Source organism: Penaeus monodon, chromosome 8, assembly GCF_015228065.2.
Source record: "Penaeus monodon isolate SGIC_2016 chromosome 8, NSTDA_Pmon_1, whole genome shotgun sequence".
In the NCBI taxonomy this organism is placed as follows: Eukaryota; Metazoa; Arthropoda; class Malacostraca; order Decapoda; family Penaeidae; genus Penaeus; species Penaeus monodon.
The window spans coordinates 4,488,373-4,503,208 of NC_051393.1; the positions used below are offsets into that span (position 1 = coordinate 4,488,373).

At 29.1% G+C, this 14,836-nt stretch overlaps 1 protein-coding gene across 1 annotated transcript; it reads right to left on the minus strand.

The window, feature by feature from the left end:
- Positions 1-13,199: 13,199 nt before the first annotated feature.
- LOC119575849 lies at positions 13,200-14,651 on the minus strand. The gene is made up of 4 exons (XM_037923389.1): positions 14,448-14,651; positions 14,157-14,300; positions 13,713-13,958; positions 13,200-13,622 (listed from the first exon to the last, which is right to left on the minus strand). Exons 1-4 carry the CDS (start codon positions 14,649-14,651, stop codon positions 13,200-13,202), a joined length of 1,017 nt encoding a protein of 338 aa, XP_037779317.1.
- Positions 14,652-14,836: the final 185 nt, after the last annotated feature.

Below are 14,836 nucleotides of genomic sequence, written 5' to 3' on the forward strand. Positions count from 1 at the left end.
TTTTCCTCTATTTTATTTTTTTATAATATATAATATAATATTATTCTAATATATAAAAATATACTTTTTTATTTATATACAATAATTTAAAAAAAAAAAAACTAATTATAAATATATATATAATTAATATTATTTATCATTTATATTTTATTTTATTTTTTAAATTTTTATATATAAAATATATATTATATAATATATTTTAATTTTATATAATAAAAAATTTTTTCCCTTTAACCAGGCATACAAAACATACATAATTTTATAAATTAAAAATTTATATAATCAATATATTAAATTTTATATATATAAAATCCCTATATATATTATATATTACATCCCCAAAAATAACATCCATGTTTACACATATTTATATTTATTTTTTAATATTTCTAATATAAAATATATTATATATAATATATATAATATATATTAGAGAGGAAAGGAAGGAGAGAGAACAGGAGAGAGAGAGAGAGAGAGAAGAGGATAGATAGACAAATAGATAGATAGATAGATAGATAGACAAAAAAATATATATTTTTTAATATATTTTTTCTATAATAATATTTAATATTTTAAAAACTATAAAAAAATTTATTATACTATTATATATATATATATGAATATGGGAAATATTTTACGTATATAGCAAAACATTTTTAGTATATATGTATTATAAAAATTTTTAGTAAAATATATATTATATTTTATTTTTCTATATTATATATATATTTTTATAATATATAAAATATTGTTTTGATGTATGATATATGTATATACATATATATAAATAAAAATATATATATAGATTATATATATAATTATTTTAATATATATAAGAAAATTATATATATATATCTAGACAAATATATAATATTTTAATATATATATAAAAATTTTATAATATATAAAAAAAATAAAGAAAAAGAGAAAAGGGGGAAGAAAAGATAGACAAAATATAAAATAGAGATAAAAATTAAATAAAAATAAATAAGAGAGATATATATAAAATATAATAAACAATAAAATAAAATAATAAAAAAATATTATAAGGGGGTAATGAAAAGAAAGAAGAGTAGAAGAAAATAGCGGGCACGAAAAGCAACATACAAAATCAAAAAAAAAATATAATAAAAATAATTATATGATATAATTTATAAACAATAATAATTAGAGGGGAAACATACATAAATACAGACATGCATAAACATATAATATGTATATATATATATATAAATAAAAATTAATATATATATGATAAAGATTTATATCAAAATTATATAAAAGAGAGGAGAGGAGGAGAGAGAGAAAAGGAGAGAGGACAGGGGGAGAGGGGAGAGAGAGAGAGGAGAGAAAATAAAATAGATGTAGATGGGATAGATAGATAGACAAAATATGGGTTATTAATATTTTTATATATAATATATAAAGTATAAAATATTTTTATATATATGTATAAATAAATATATTTATAAATATTATATATATATATATAAAATATATTATATATATATATATAAAACTATATATAATTTTAAATATATATAAATATAAAAGTAAATTATAATTAAACCAATGATTGTTTATATAGAAAAGGGGATAAGATATATTTAAGATAATAAATAATATTTTATAGAAGTAATAAAATGTAATATATATGTATTATACATACAAAATGGGATAGTAATTAAAAAATTTTAAAATATTATATATATTATATATATATATAATAATATAATAAAATATATATTATTAACATTTTAACAATATATATAAAAATAATATATTTATATTAATATCTATAAAAAATATAAATATATATATTAATAAATAAATAAAAAAATTTATATTTATATTTTATTTTAAATATATAAAATTAAATAAATATAATATATATATATAAAATATAATATGGTAGGGTATATAAATAAAATAAAAAATTTTCCTATTATATTTTACATATATAGTATATTTTATATTATTTTAAAAGATAAAGTATTTTATTATATATAAATAGGGGATTGGTATATTAATATAAATATATATAAAAGAAGAGGGAATAAGATAATAAAATATAAAATATAAATTTTATACTATAATTATAAAAATATATATATTTATATATAAATTAATATATATTAAACAGAGGGATAAAAGAAATAAAGAATATATATAAAAAATTAAAAATTAAAAATATTATATATACCCCTATATATATATTATATAATTATATATATTTATTAGATATATATATATATTATTATATATATATTATATATATAATATATGTATATATATAAAATTAATATTTATATATATAAAATAATATACTTATATAAAATTATATTATATAATAGGTATGTTGTATGCAGTAGTATGTATGTATTTTGATATGTGTATGTATGATGAGATTTTATAACCCTTTTTATAAAATATAAATATATATATATAAAATATATATCTATTATTATAAAATGTATATATTTACTTTAATTACACAATTATCTTTTCCCCCAAAAACGGGTTTTTAAAAAAAGGCAAAAAATGCATTGGCAAACAGCACATTTAAAAAACCCTATTTATCCGAATCGGGTTGCCCCATATTTTTAAGAAAAAAATCGGACCAGGGGGTTCGCATTTTTTATTCCGGGAAAAAACCCAAAATTTTAAAAAATTTTGTAAAAAAAGGAGTCTTTTTTTTATTTTTTTTAAAAGATAAGTATAAAGATTTTTTTTTTTTTTTATCAGGTCCCCTAATTTTTTAAAATTTAGAAGAAAAAAAGGACTAGTGTGGTATTCTAAAACACTTGGGACCCACATACATTTACATACAAAATTACAACATGCATATATAAAGGATACATAAAATTTTCAAGATAATAGATAAAATAATATAAAATATATTATAAAAATTATATAATAAATATATATATAAAATTATATTTTTATGATATATATTTTAATCTAAAATTCTATTAATATAATATTTTTAATATATTAATATAGTTTATTTACACACACACACACCCACCGAAACAACACACACCCCCACACACACGCGTGCGTGTTGTTTTTTTTTGGTTGTGGGTTACATAAAATATATAAATATATATATATATATATAATAATAAAATAAATTAATATTATATTATATAAAATATATGCATAAAATAATATATGATAATAATATAATATAGATAAAAAAGTAAAATAAGATAAATCTTATATATTTTACATATATAGGTATATTTTGGTATAATTTTATAAAAAATCTAAATATATATATAAAATTATTTTTAATAATAAAATTATATCCCTTAATAATAATAATTAATATAAATATATAAATTAGCAAATATATATAATAATATATATTAAAATATATATATAATTACATTTTATATTTTATATGTATATATATAATATTTTTATATATATATATATAAAAGATTATTATATAATATAAAATATTATATATATTTATTGTTTATATATATTATACATATATAAAATTAATATAAATTATATATATTTTATATTATTGCATAATATACATATAAATACATTTATACATGCATAGATAAATAAATAAAAATAAATAAATAAAACACACCAAACACCACACACAACCCCAATCACACACTTTAATATATATATATATAATTTATATATAAAATATATATATAATATAATATATATATATATATAATATATATAATACACACCCCAAAAAAAAAAGGGCATCCAATCTGTAAAACCTAAATCGGCTCCGTCGCAGACACCGTCCACCAAAACCCTGATGAAGGAGAAGTGAGGCCAAAAAACCCCCTGGGGAAAAAAATTTGGAAGTCGACGCTTTTTTTCTCTCTTTTCCACGCCGTTTGGTCCGTCCCCGCTTTAAAACCAAACGAGGACGGAGGGGGGGAAGTCGCTTTTTTTTGATGCTTTATGTAATTCTAGGGCTGTTTTTTTTTTTTTCGTTTTTTTTCAGATGATAAGGTCCATTGAACAGGCGGGCCCCTTTGAGGTATGGGATTTCATCCCGGGGGGGAGGTTAATAAAAAGGTATTTGATACGTTTTTTTGGGGCCTTTAAATCCCAAAGATTCCCTTTCAAAATTCTTTTTTTTAAATTTTCTTAATTTTTTCCTTTCTCATTCTTATATCTTTTTTGGTTCTCCTCTTTCTTCTCTACGCAAAGTTCCTTTATAAAAAAGGGGCCCCGCTCCAGAAAGTCCGCAAATTTTTTAGTACTTTTAAGACGCTGAACATTTGAAAGTTTTTACGCCCAAAGGGGCCCAGAAAGTTTATGGCAACCATAACGTTGCATATATTACAGTGCATTTAAGTGCCCGCCCGGGTCAAGGAGTTTTTGAGCATAAAGATTTTGAGCCATTTACTTTCCAGGCAAGTTGTACTTTTTCCCTTGCAGTTTCATAAAACAGAGTACATCAAGGGGTGGGGATTTCTTCATCTTATTCGTTTTATTTTTTAGTTTTTTGTATAAGTTTGGTTATTTTTAGTATATTTTGATACTATCTTTCCAACACATTTAAAACCAACGCTTTCAAACCCGAGATTTAAAAACGAGGGGGATCAAAATTTAAAAGTGAAAGCTTTTTTCTGAAAATTTTAATTTTCTTACGGTTTTACCTACCCCTTCTTCCTTTTCTTTTTTCCTTTTTTAACCCATCTCTTTTCCCCCTCTCCCTTTTTTTCTTTTTTATCCCCTCTCCCTCGACTTTTAAACCTTTTTCCCTTTTCCTTTTCCCACTCCTTCTCCCTCTCCCTTTTCCCCCCCTGTACCCCTTTCCCCCCTTTCCCCTTTAGTTCCCTCTTCATATTTATTTATTTGAAAAAGTGTTAACCCGATGTTTCCACTTTTTTTTCTCCCCCCTCCTTTCTCTCTCCCTTTCTTGTCTCTGTCTCTCTTTGTTTTCTCTCTCCTCTTCTTTGTAAGAAAACCCTTTGACCTTTTGTGGGTTTTTTTAAAAAAAATTTTAAAGGGGAAAGGGAGTCAGATATTCATTTTGCTTCATTTTCAACGGGTTTGAGAGTTTAAAAGTCCTGGGGAATACTAAAGTTTTAAGAAGTATATTTTAAAAATTCCTCATTATTTTGGCGAATTTATCAATATAAATTTTTGCTATTAGGTTTATCCAATGATAGTAAAAGAAACTAATAATAATGATTGTAACAATAATTAAAAAAAAAAATGATAATGATAATAGTAAAAACAGTGATGGTAAGAATTATATTTTTTTTTGGGAATTTTTTATTTCCCCCTTATTTTTTATTATTTTTCATGATATATATATATATATTTTATAAAATATATAATTTTAAATATAAATATATAATAATATATATTTTATATATATATGTAATTTAAAAATACATATATAAATATAATAATATATATAATATATTTTAATTATATAATATATATAATAAAATATATATTTTATAAAATATAATATTATATATATATACATTTTAATATATATATATTTTATATATAATATATATTATATTTTATATTAATATATATATTTAGGTGGGGTGTGTGTGGGTTTTGGGGTGTGGTGTGTGTTTTTTTGTTTTTTCACTGCAGGGAAACTAGGCCCCCTCAATTTTTTGTTGAGAGTTCATTTTTCATTAACCCTCCTTTCCCGATTGTATGCCCTTCTTAATTACCGTGGGGGTGAGCGTGTAACCCCCTTTCGCCACGGGGGCGAACCCTTTCCCCCACGACAAACCCGCGTTTGAAAACTCAAGACTATAAGTCGTTTCTCGGGCCCTGAGTAGGGCTCGAGTCAGTAAACGGAGCACAGGCCCTTTTTTATAACGGGCCCTGGGGAGGGAAATTTAAATCGGAACCCGGGGTCGGAGTCCAACCTATCCATTTTTACCATCGCGGCAAAATTTTATATATATATTTTATATTAAATTATAAAATATATATTTTAAAAATATTTTTAAAAATTTATATATAATAATAAGAAGATATATATATATTTTTAATTTTAGAAAATATATTTTATTTTAAAATAAAAATTTTAAAGATAAGGTAATAATATATATAAATATATAAATAGATATATTTTAAAAGGGTATATAGAATATATATTTTAATTATAATATATATATATAGATATAAAAACACAAACAAAACACAAAATGCATACATACACCACACACACAAAACAAACACACACACACACCACACACACACACACACACACACACACCACACACACACACACACACGCCAAAACCAAAACCCCCACACACACACTCACAAACACAGCACATTTCCCCCACCCAAAACACTCCCCAAAAACACAAATAAGTATACACACAAATGGTTTTAATGTAAATTTTAAGATAAAATCCCCATTTTAGGGATAAATACTAATAAAATATATATATTATATATAATATATATATATATAATATATATAATATATATATGTATATAGGCACACACCCCAGGATAAAATGTAAGATATACATATGTAAATGAAATTTTATATAATTTTAATTTTAATATCTATATAATTTTATAATATATATATATTACATATATAATGTAATATATGTATATAATATATAATATATAATATTTTAAAATTAATATATTATAATGAATAATTAATATATACGCCCCACACACCAAAACACACACACACACCCACAACACACACACACACACACACACACACACACACATATAAAAATAATTATATAAATTCATATATATATAATATATAAAATATTACTCTTTTCCCCCCTTACCTTATGATCACCCCTTTTAGTGATACCCGGGAAAAAATTTGCCTGTTTGGGGTTTTCAGTTGTTGGGGGAATGATGCTGAACGAGATTTTTTTTCAAATTTTTGGGCTTTGACCCAAAAATTTCCCTTCCCCAAAGGGTTTTATTTTTGGAATAACAAACAGTCCTTTTTCAGTGGTTGGAAAAAAAGGAAAGTTTTTCGCACTTTTTTCCCGATAAAAAAATATTTGTTCCTTTTCCCCCTGGGGTTTTTTGTTTTTCATAGTGTGTGACAGCGATGAGCGATCATGAAAAATTTATAAAATATGAGAAAATTTTTTAAATAGTGATAACCAAAAATTTTTGGTCCTTTAAACAGTTTAGAAACATATACAATATATATAAAATAAATATTAAATATAATAATATATTATAATAATATATATATATATAAAGATTTTATTATAATAATATATAAAATTGATATTGTTGTGGGGTGTGTGTTTGTGTGTGGTTTTGTGTGTTTTTGGGTGGGTGTGTGTGTGTGGGGTTTTGGGGGTAGCCCATATATAACACCCCATATATGATATAAAATATATATATATATAATATAATATATATATTATAAATATAATACATATATATTTTTGCAACACAAAATATATATAATATATATATAAAATATAATATATAATATATTATATATATATATAAAATAATATTTCCCCGAGGTTGATTCTTTGGAATAAGAACCGGGTTTTTGACGTTACTTTTTTGGGATAAGAAATATTTTTTTTCCCCTTTTCCCTTTTTTTATAGAAGTTGAAAAAAGCCCTGAAGATCATGATAACGTGAGAGAATGCAAACTATGTGATGACAAAATTTTTGGGTCATTAAAGCGTTTCAAAAAAAACAGCTACAGTTTTTAAAGAAAAAAAACCCGGTTTTTTTCGTTTGGGGGTTTCGTGGTTTTACTGTGAAAGTTTGGGGTTTTTTTCCAAAAAAGCCCGAAAAAAAATGAAAAATTTTGCGAAAAAAATGTGGTTTTTAAGGGGTTCATTCCGTTTCGAAAGCAATTTGGCTTTGTGGCGAGGGGGCGTTTAGAGCCTAAACCCGGGACCCCCTCACTCAGCTCCGATCTCCGCACAACCGTATAAATGTCAGTTTTTTTTTTTGTTTGTTTTAAAAATTGTACTTTATATTGTTTTTTTTGGGTTTAAACATTTAAAAGTATTTCAAATGAATACCCGGGAAAATTTGTACTTGTTTACATCTTCTTATGAGTTTTAGGGCCGTCTCTTGGAGGGTTTTTACAAAACGTGCCTTATAGTGTGCAAATGACCATCTCCCCCCGAGGAAAATTTTTGTGTTTTATGCTTGTTGTATCAAGGTTTAATGATCCCTTTTATTTTTTTTCTTTGTTTGAATATTCAAAATTTTTAAAAATTTCCCGGGATGGAGGGAAAAGGGGGTAAATCAGTAAAAAGGGAAAACAAATACAAAAACATTCAATGGCAAAATTTTGGTTAAAGGCAAATTTATAATAGATTAAATAATAATTTTCAATTTAGTTTAAAATTTCCCAAAATTTCACCTCATATTCATCACACTTGTCGTGGATTTTGCTTCCAAATAATAAGGGTTCCCCAAATCCCCCCCTTTCTCTGGACATCAACAAAAATCTCTCTTAATCTACCCCCCAGTTTTTTTTAACTCTATGTTCTGTGTCGCCCTTTTTATCTTCCCCTTTTTTTTTTCTTCTTGCTCTTTTGCCCAAAACCCAAAAACGAACCAAAGAGCACGTTTCGTTACACATAGGAATACGTTTTTTCCCAAAAATTTCCCCTTTTTAAAGGATGGGTACCTTTAGGACTGAACGCTATACATTTTTTTCATTTCCCCTTTTATAACCCCGACTTTTCTTTGAGGTATTTAAAAACCCCTTTAAATTTTGATGCAGTGGAGAGAGGGGAGAGAGTTTTTGTGGGTGCGTGCGTTCGTGCGCGTTTCCCCCCTTGCATGAATCCCGTTTGTGCGGTTCCCCTTGACATTTCCCCAAAACCTTTTAAAATTTTTCTCCTCCACAAAGGGCTTGCCCCGTACTCGCCCCCGCAAAAATTGAAGTCAAAAAAGCAAACGTAGGTAAAAGAACAACTTTTCATGTGAAATATTTACCCTTTTGGGGTCTTTATTTAAATCTCGAATTCCAGGGATTTATGTTTTTTTAAAGTCTTCGATTCACGCAGTTTAAATTTAAACATTTTTTTTCGAAGGACACGGGAAAGGGGGTTCTTTTCGAAACGCAAAAGGCGGACGCGGGGATGGAAGGACAAGAGGCGGGAAAAAAACAGGGGGGGAAATTATTGGGGGAAAGAAGGAAAAAAAAGGGGAGGGTAGGAGATGCACAGAAAAAGAAAAGAATTATAAATGATAACATGTATAATATAAATATAAAAATATAACTATTTTATAATATATTTTAAAATATATATATAAAAATATATAATGTACATAATATATGTATTATATACACATATTGTATATAAAATAATAAAATATATATATATATATATATATATATATAAAATATATATATTACATAAATATTATATAAAATAATATATATATAGATTATAATATATAAAAATAATATATATATATACATGTTAATGTATTTAAAAGGGATAATATGCTTTAAAAATATAAGTAAAGGAGTAAAAACCCCATACACACCCAAACAACACACACACAGAAAAAACCCCAACACCACACACAACAAAACATCACACGCACGCCCACACACACACACACACACAAAACAACACACCCACACACCATACACCACACACCAAAAACACGCACCCCACCCACACACAAAACACACACCCAAACACAGCACACACGCCAACACACACAACCACACACACACAACCGCACACACACACACCCCAAAACACACACACAAACCACAAACACACACACAAAACATCCCCAAGCCCCGAAAACACCACACAACACAAACACAACCCCACACACCCTACAAACCCACAAACACACGCACAAAACACGCACCTACACAAAAACCAAACCCCAACACACACCCCCCCCACACACTCACGCACGCACACACCACACACACACACACCACAAAACCCCACACACAAAAAACACGAAAACAGCACATTTCACACCCCAACCCCAAAAACACACAAAAAACCCCACACACCCCACACACACAACAAACACTCACACACCACACAAAAACCCCAAAACACACCACACACACCCCAGAAAGCAAAAACGCAAAACACCCAAAAGGATATGTTTAAAGTGGGGGTAATGTTACAGGGATTATACATTTTAAATATATATGGGGTTTTTTCTTTTGCAAATTGGATGTTATCTTACGTGTAAAATGAATTTTTAGCAATTGATATTTAAAAACTGATCAAAGTATTTCACCCTTTGTTTCCAAATTAATTTTTAATATCATAACATTTTCAGCGCAATTTTTCAAAAGTTTTATGGGGAAAATCAAAGGGCACAGGAAATTATTTTTTACATGGGAATTTATCATTTTTTTTCAGATCCACTTATAAAAGGGGGGCGTAAAAATAGAATCTTTTCCCTTTTAATATTTTTTTCCGGGTGCCCTCTGGCCAAACGAGGGGATGGAACCCCGGCGAAGGGCCCTTTTAAAATAAACTCCTTGTCCATTCTGATCAAAAGAAGGATTAGTTCTTTCACCCTTTTATTTGATTTTGATGGTTTTTTTGTGAATCTATTTTTTAGTGTGAATCTGTATGTTTTCCTAGGCTTTTTCTCTCTTTCAAATTTATGGGGATCCATTTAGTGTACACGCCCCCGCCCCACACACGCACACAACGCACGCACTCACGAAAGCAGCACGCACGAACGCACGAAAGCACGCACCCCACGCACGCACGCACGCACGCACGCACACCACAACACACACACACACACACACACACACACAAACACACACACACACACCCCAAACAAACACACCCACACATATATCCCAAAGCGGGTGATGGTGAGGATTTGGTTTGGGGGTGTGTGGGGGTGGGGGCGGTACATTGTATGTATATTTTTTGGGATATATAATATATACCACAAAACACACCAAAAAAAACACACACCCACACACACACCCACACACAAAAGAATATTTTAAAAATATATATATAATTTTTATTTTATTAAAAACTTTATATTTTTATATAGAAACATATATATATATAATATATATTATTTTCAAAATATATATATATTATTTTATATACATATAAAAAATAATATAATATTATATATAAATATAAAAAAATTTTAAAATAAATATAATACATCAAAAATACACACACACACACACCCCAAACCCCCACACCACACACCCCACAAGATATTTTATTATATATATACAAAAATATTATATATATATACTAAAAATAATAATATATTTTATATGTATATATATATATTTTATGTAAAATATATAATATATATATAAAATAAATATAATATATAAATATAATATAGCGGGATAACACAATTTCAACACAAACAACACCGCTCACACACAAAAACACAAAATAAATATATAATTATATATATATATATATATAATAATTTTAAAAAATAATTTTGATATTATATATATATAATAATATAATATATAAAAATTAAAATGGGGGCAATAATAAAATAAATAATATTATATAAAATAATTATAAGAATATTATAATCTATATATATAATATAATACTATTAATATATCTATCTATTTTTAATATACAGAAAAATTTTTAATTAATATTATATAAATATATATAATTATTATATAATTATTTATATAATATAATATAATAATATATTAAATTTTATTCAACACAAACCACACACACACACACAAAAAACACCACAAAACACCCCACATATAATATATATATATAAAATATTATTTTAAAATATATTATATATAAAATAATATATATATTTGTGGGTGTAAAAATTTACATGGTAAATCTCCTTCCCCTCTCTCTCTCTTCTCTATCATCATTTATCATCTATTTTTTTCACTCTTATACATTTATAAATCTTAAACTTTTCCTTACTCGGGTCGCCATTTCTAATGAGACTTCGCCATAGAGGTCTGCCCAGTGCCTCTGCCTCTGTTTTCTCCCTCATATCTTTTTGAACAACATCCTTCTATCTGGTCTTAGGCCTTCCTCTTGGTTTGTTTCCTCTAATTCCCATCTCCATTGCCTGTCTTCCCACATGATCTTCGTTCTTCTTGGTAGGTGTCCACACCATCGCAGTCTTGATTCCTGAACTTTCTTTGATATTTCTGTTACCTTGAGTGATCCTCTTCTATAGTTATTCCGTTGTTACCCCCACCATCCGTCTGAGCATTTTCGTTTCATCAACATCCATTTTCTTCAACTTTTCTCAGCGGTGCAGTATCTAAACCATAGGTCATAGCTGATCTGACCACAGACTTATGCACCTTTCCCTTCAACTTTACAGGCACTCTCTTGTCGCAGATCACTCCCGAAACCTTTCTCCAATAATTCCAACCACATTGAATTCGGTGTTTAATCTCTCTTCCCATGCTGCCACTTCCTCAACCATCGCTCCCAAGTACTTAAGTGGTCCAGTCTCTTCAGGTTCAATCCATCTATTTGTATCGTTGACTGTTGATCTCCTTCTGTGCCCGTTGTGAAATACTCTGTCTTTTTCCTGCTTATCTTCAGCTCTCTACTCTCCAATGCAGTTCTCCATCTTTCCATCTTCCTCTGTAGCTCCTGCTTCGTTTCCGCCACCAACACGATGTCATCGGCATACAGTATGCACCATGGTGGCTCTCCACGCACTTCGTCTGTGATCACTTCCATAACCACACTGAACAGTATTGGGCTGAGGGCCGAGCCTTCATGCAAGCCAACCTTAACCTCAAACCCATCTGCCATTCCCAATGTGCATCGGAGTGGTAACATTCTTATAAGTTTCTTGAATCATTCTCACGTATTTCTCCGTCACTCCTCGCTTGCGCATACATCTCCACACTTCCTGTCTCGGCACTCTATCATAAGCTTTCTCTAGGTCTATAAACAACATGTGTAACACTTTTTGCTTTTCTCGATACTTTTCCATTGTTTGTCTAAGGCAGAATATCCCGTCCACCGTTCCCACTCCTTTCATGAAGCCCAGTTGTTGTCTTCCAATAAACGCTTCCTGTCTTATTCGGCCATCTATTATTCTTTCTAATACTTTCAAAGTATGTGACATTAGTTTCATGCCTCTATAATTTTCACAATTTTGGACATCTCCTTTCTCTTTGAAAATCGGTATTAATATACTTTCTTTCCATACTGTCGGGATATTCTCCTCATCCATCACCTTCCCCATCAGCATCCATAACACGTCAATGCCTTCCTCTCCCATCGCTTCCAGGCTTCCATGGGGATGCCATCTGGTCCCGTGGCTTTCCCGTTTTCCATCTTCTTCAGCGCCTGTTGCACCTCTATCCTTGATACTTCCAAGACTGCACCCTGGTTAGCGTCTCCATCACCTCTGATCAGCCGTTCATTTTCCTCGTTCAGTGATTTAGAGAAATACTGTTCCCATCTCTTGATGTTTCCTTGCTCTGTTCTAATTATATTTCCATTCTCATTCATTTGCTTAATATGCACGATATCTTTTGTGCTTTTATTCCTTGTCTTCGCCAGTTGAAAAACTTTTCCCTGTCCTTCCTTGCTGTCTAGATCTTCATACAACTCATCGTAAGCCCTGCTCTTAGCTATTGCCACTGCTCTCTTTGCCTCTTTATTCTTGGTCTTATATTCTTCTTTATCTCTCTCGGCTAGGGAGATTTCCCATTTCTTCTTAGCCTCCTTCTTCTCTATTATTGCCCTTTGTACCTCATCATTGAACCACCAAGTTTCTTTATCTTTCCAGATCTTTCCACTAGTTTCTCCTAAAATCTCTTTTCCTGCATGTATCGCAAAGTCCGCTGTTTCATTCCACCAGGAGTTTAGATCTTCAATTTCTTGGCTAATTTGCTCGAGTACTCTCTCTTTGAACTCTTCTTTCTTCTTCTGATCCTTCAATCTATGCCATTTGATCTTCTTAGGTCCAGGTTCCGGTGTGCTATGCACTCGGGATACCTTGATGTTCAAATCGCGACCAGTCGTGTTGGTTGGTCACACGATCACCTGGCATTACCTTACAGTTATCATCTCAACCATATTTCTCCTACGATACAAGAGGTAGTCTATTTGGCTAGCTCTTCCGCTACTCTTGTACGTGATAAGATGTTCTTGTCGTTTCGTAAAAATAAATGTTACTGATAACCATATCGTTACAGTGGCAAAATCAATAACACGCTCTCCATCCTCATTTCCCTCGCCATAACACATCCCTCCGTGCACTCGGCTGATAACATCGGATCCTCTCCCAACATGCCCATTTAAGTCTCCACCGATAACACATCTTTCGTCTTCAGCAACCTTCTAAAATTCATCCTTAGTGTTGTCCAAAACTCATCCTTTTCATCATCGGTGCAACCCGACAGAGGGGCGTACACACTAAATACGTTGATCTCAAACTTCTCAAGAGCTAGTTTTATCCATAAAATCCATCTTTTTTCTATTCACTTCCACAACTGTACTCTTAAATTTTTCCGACACTGTTATTCCAACACCATTTCTTTTGTCCAAATTTGTACTTCCATAGATTAACTTGTATCCGTCTCCCAACTCTTCCGACTTATTGCCACTCCATCTAGTTTCTTGCACACACATAATGTCCACTTTCCTTCTCCGCATAAACTCTGTCAATGCTCTTCCTCGGCCAGTCATAATTCCTACATTAATCGTTCCAATCCTCAGCTTTTGAGCTCGCCTCTTCGGCCGCACCCGCTCTTGATGCGGTAGCCTTCACTTTTCCACAGATTTAGGGCGATGTTTCTGTGGGCCACTTCTGCGTGGCATCTTAGCATTGGGATCATACTTCGAAAGACTCATTTTCATAAAGGTTGTGGCAG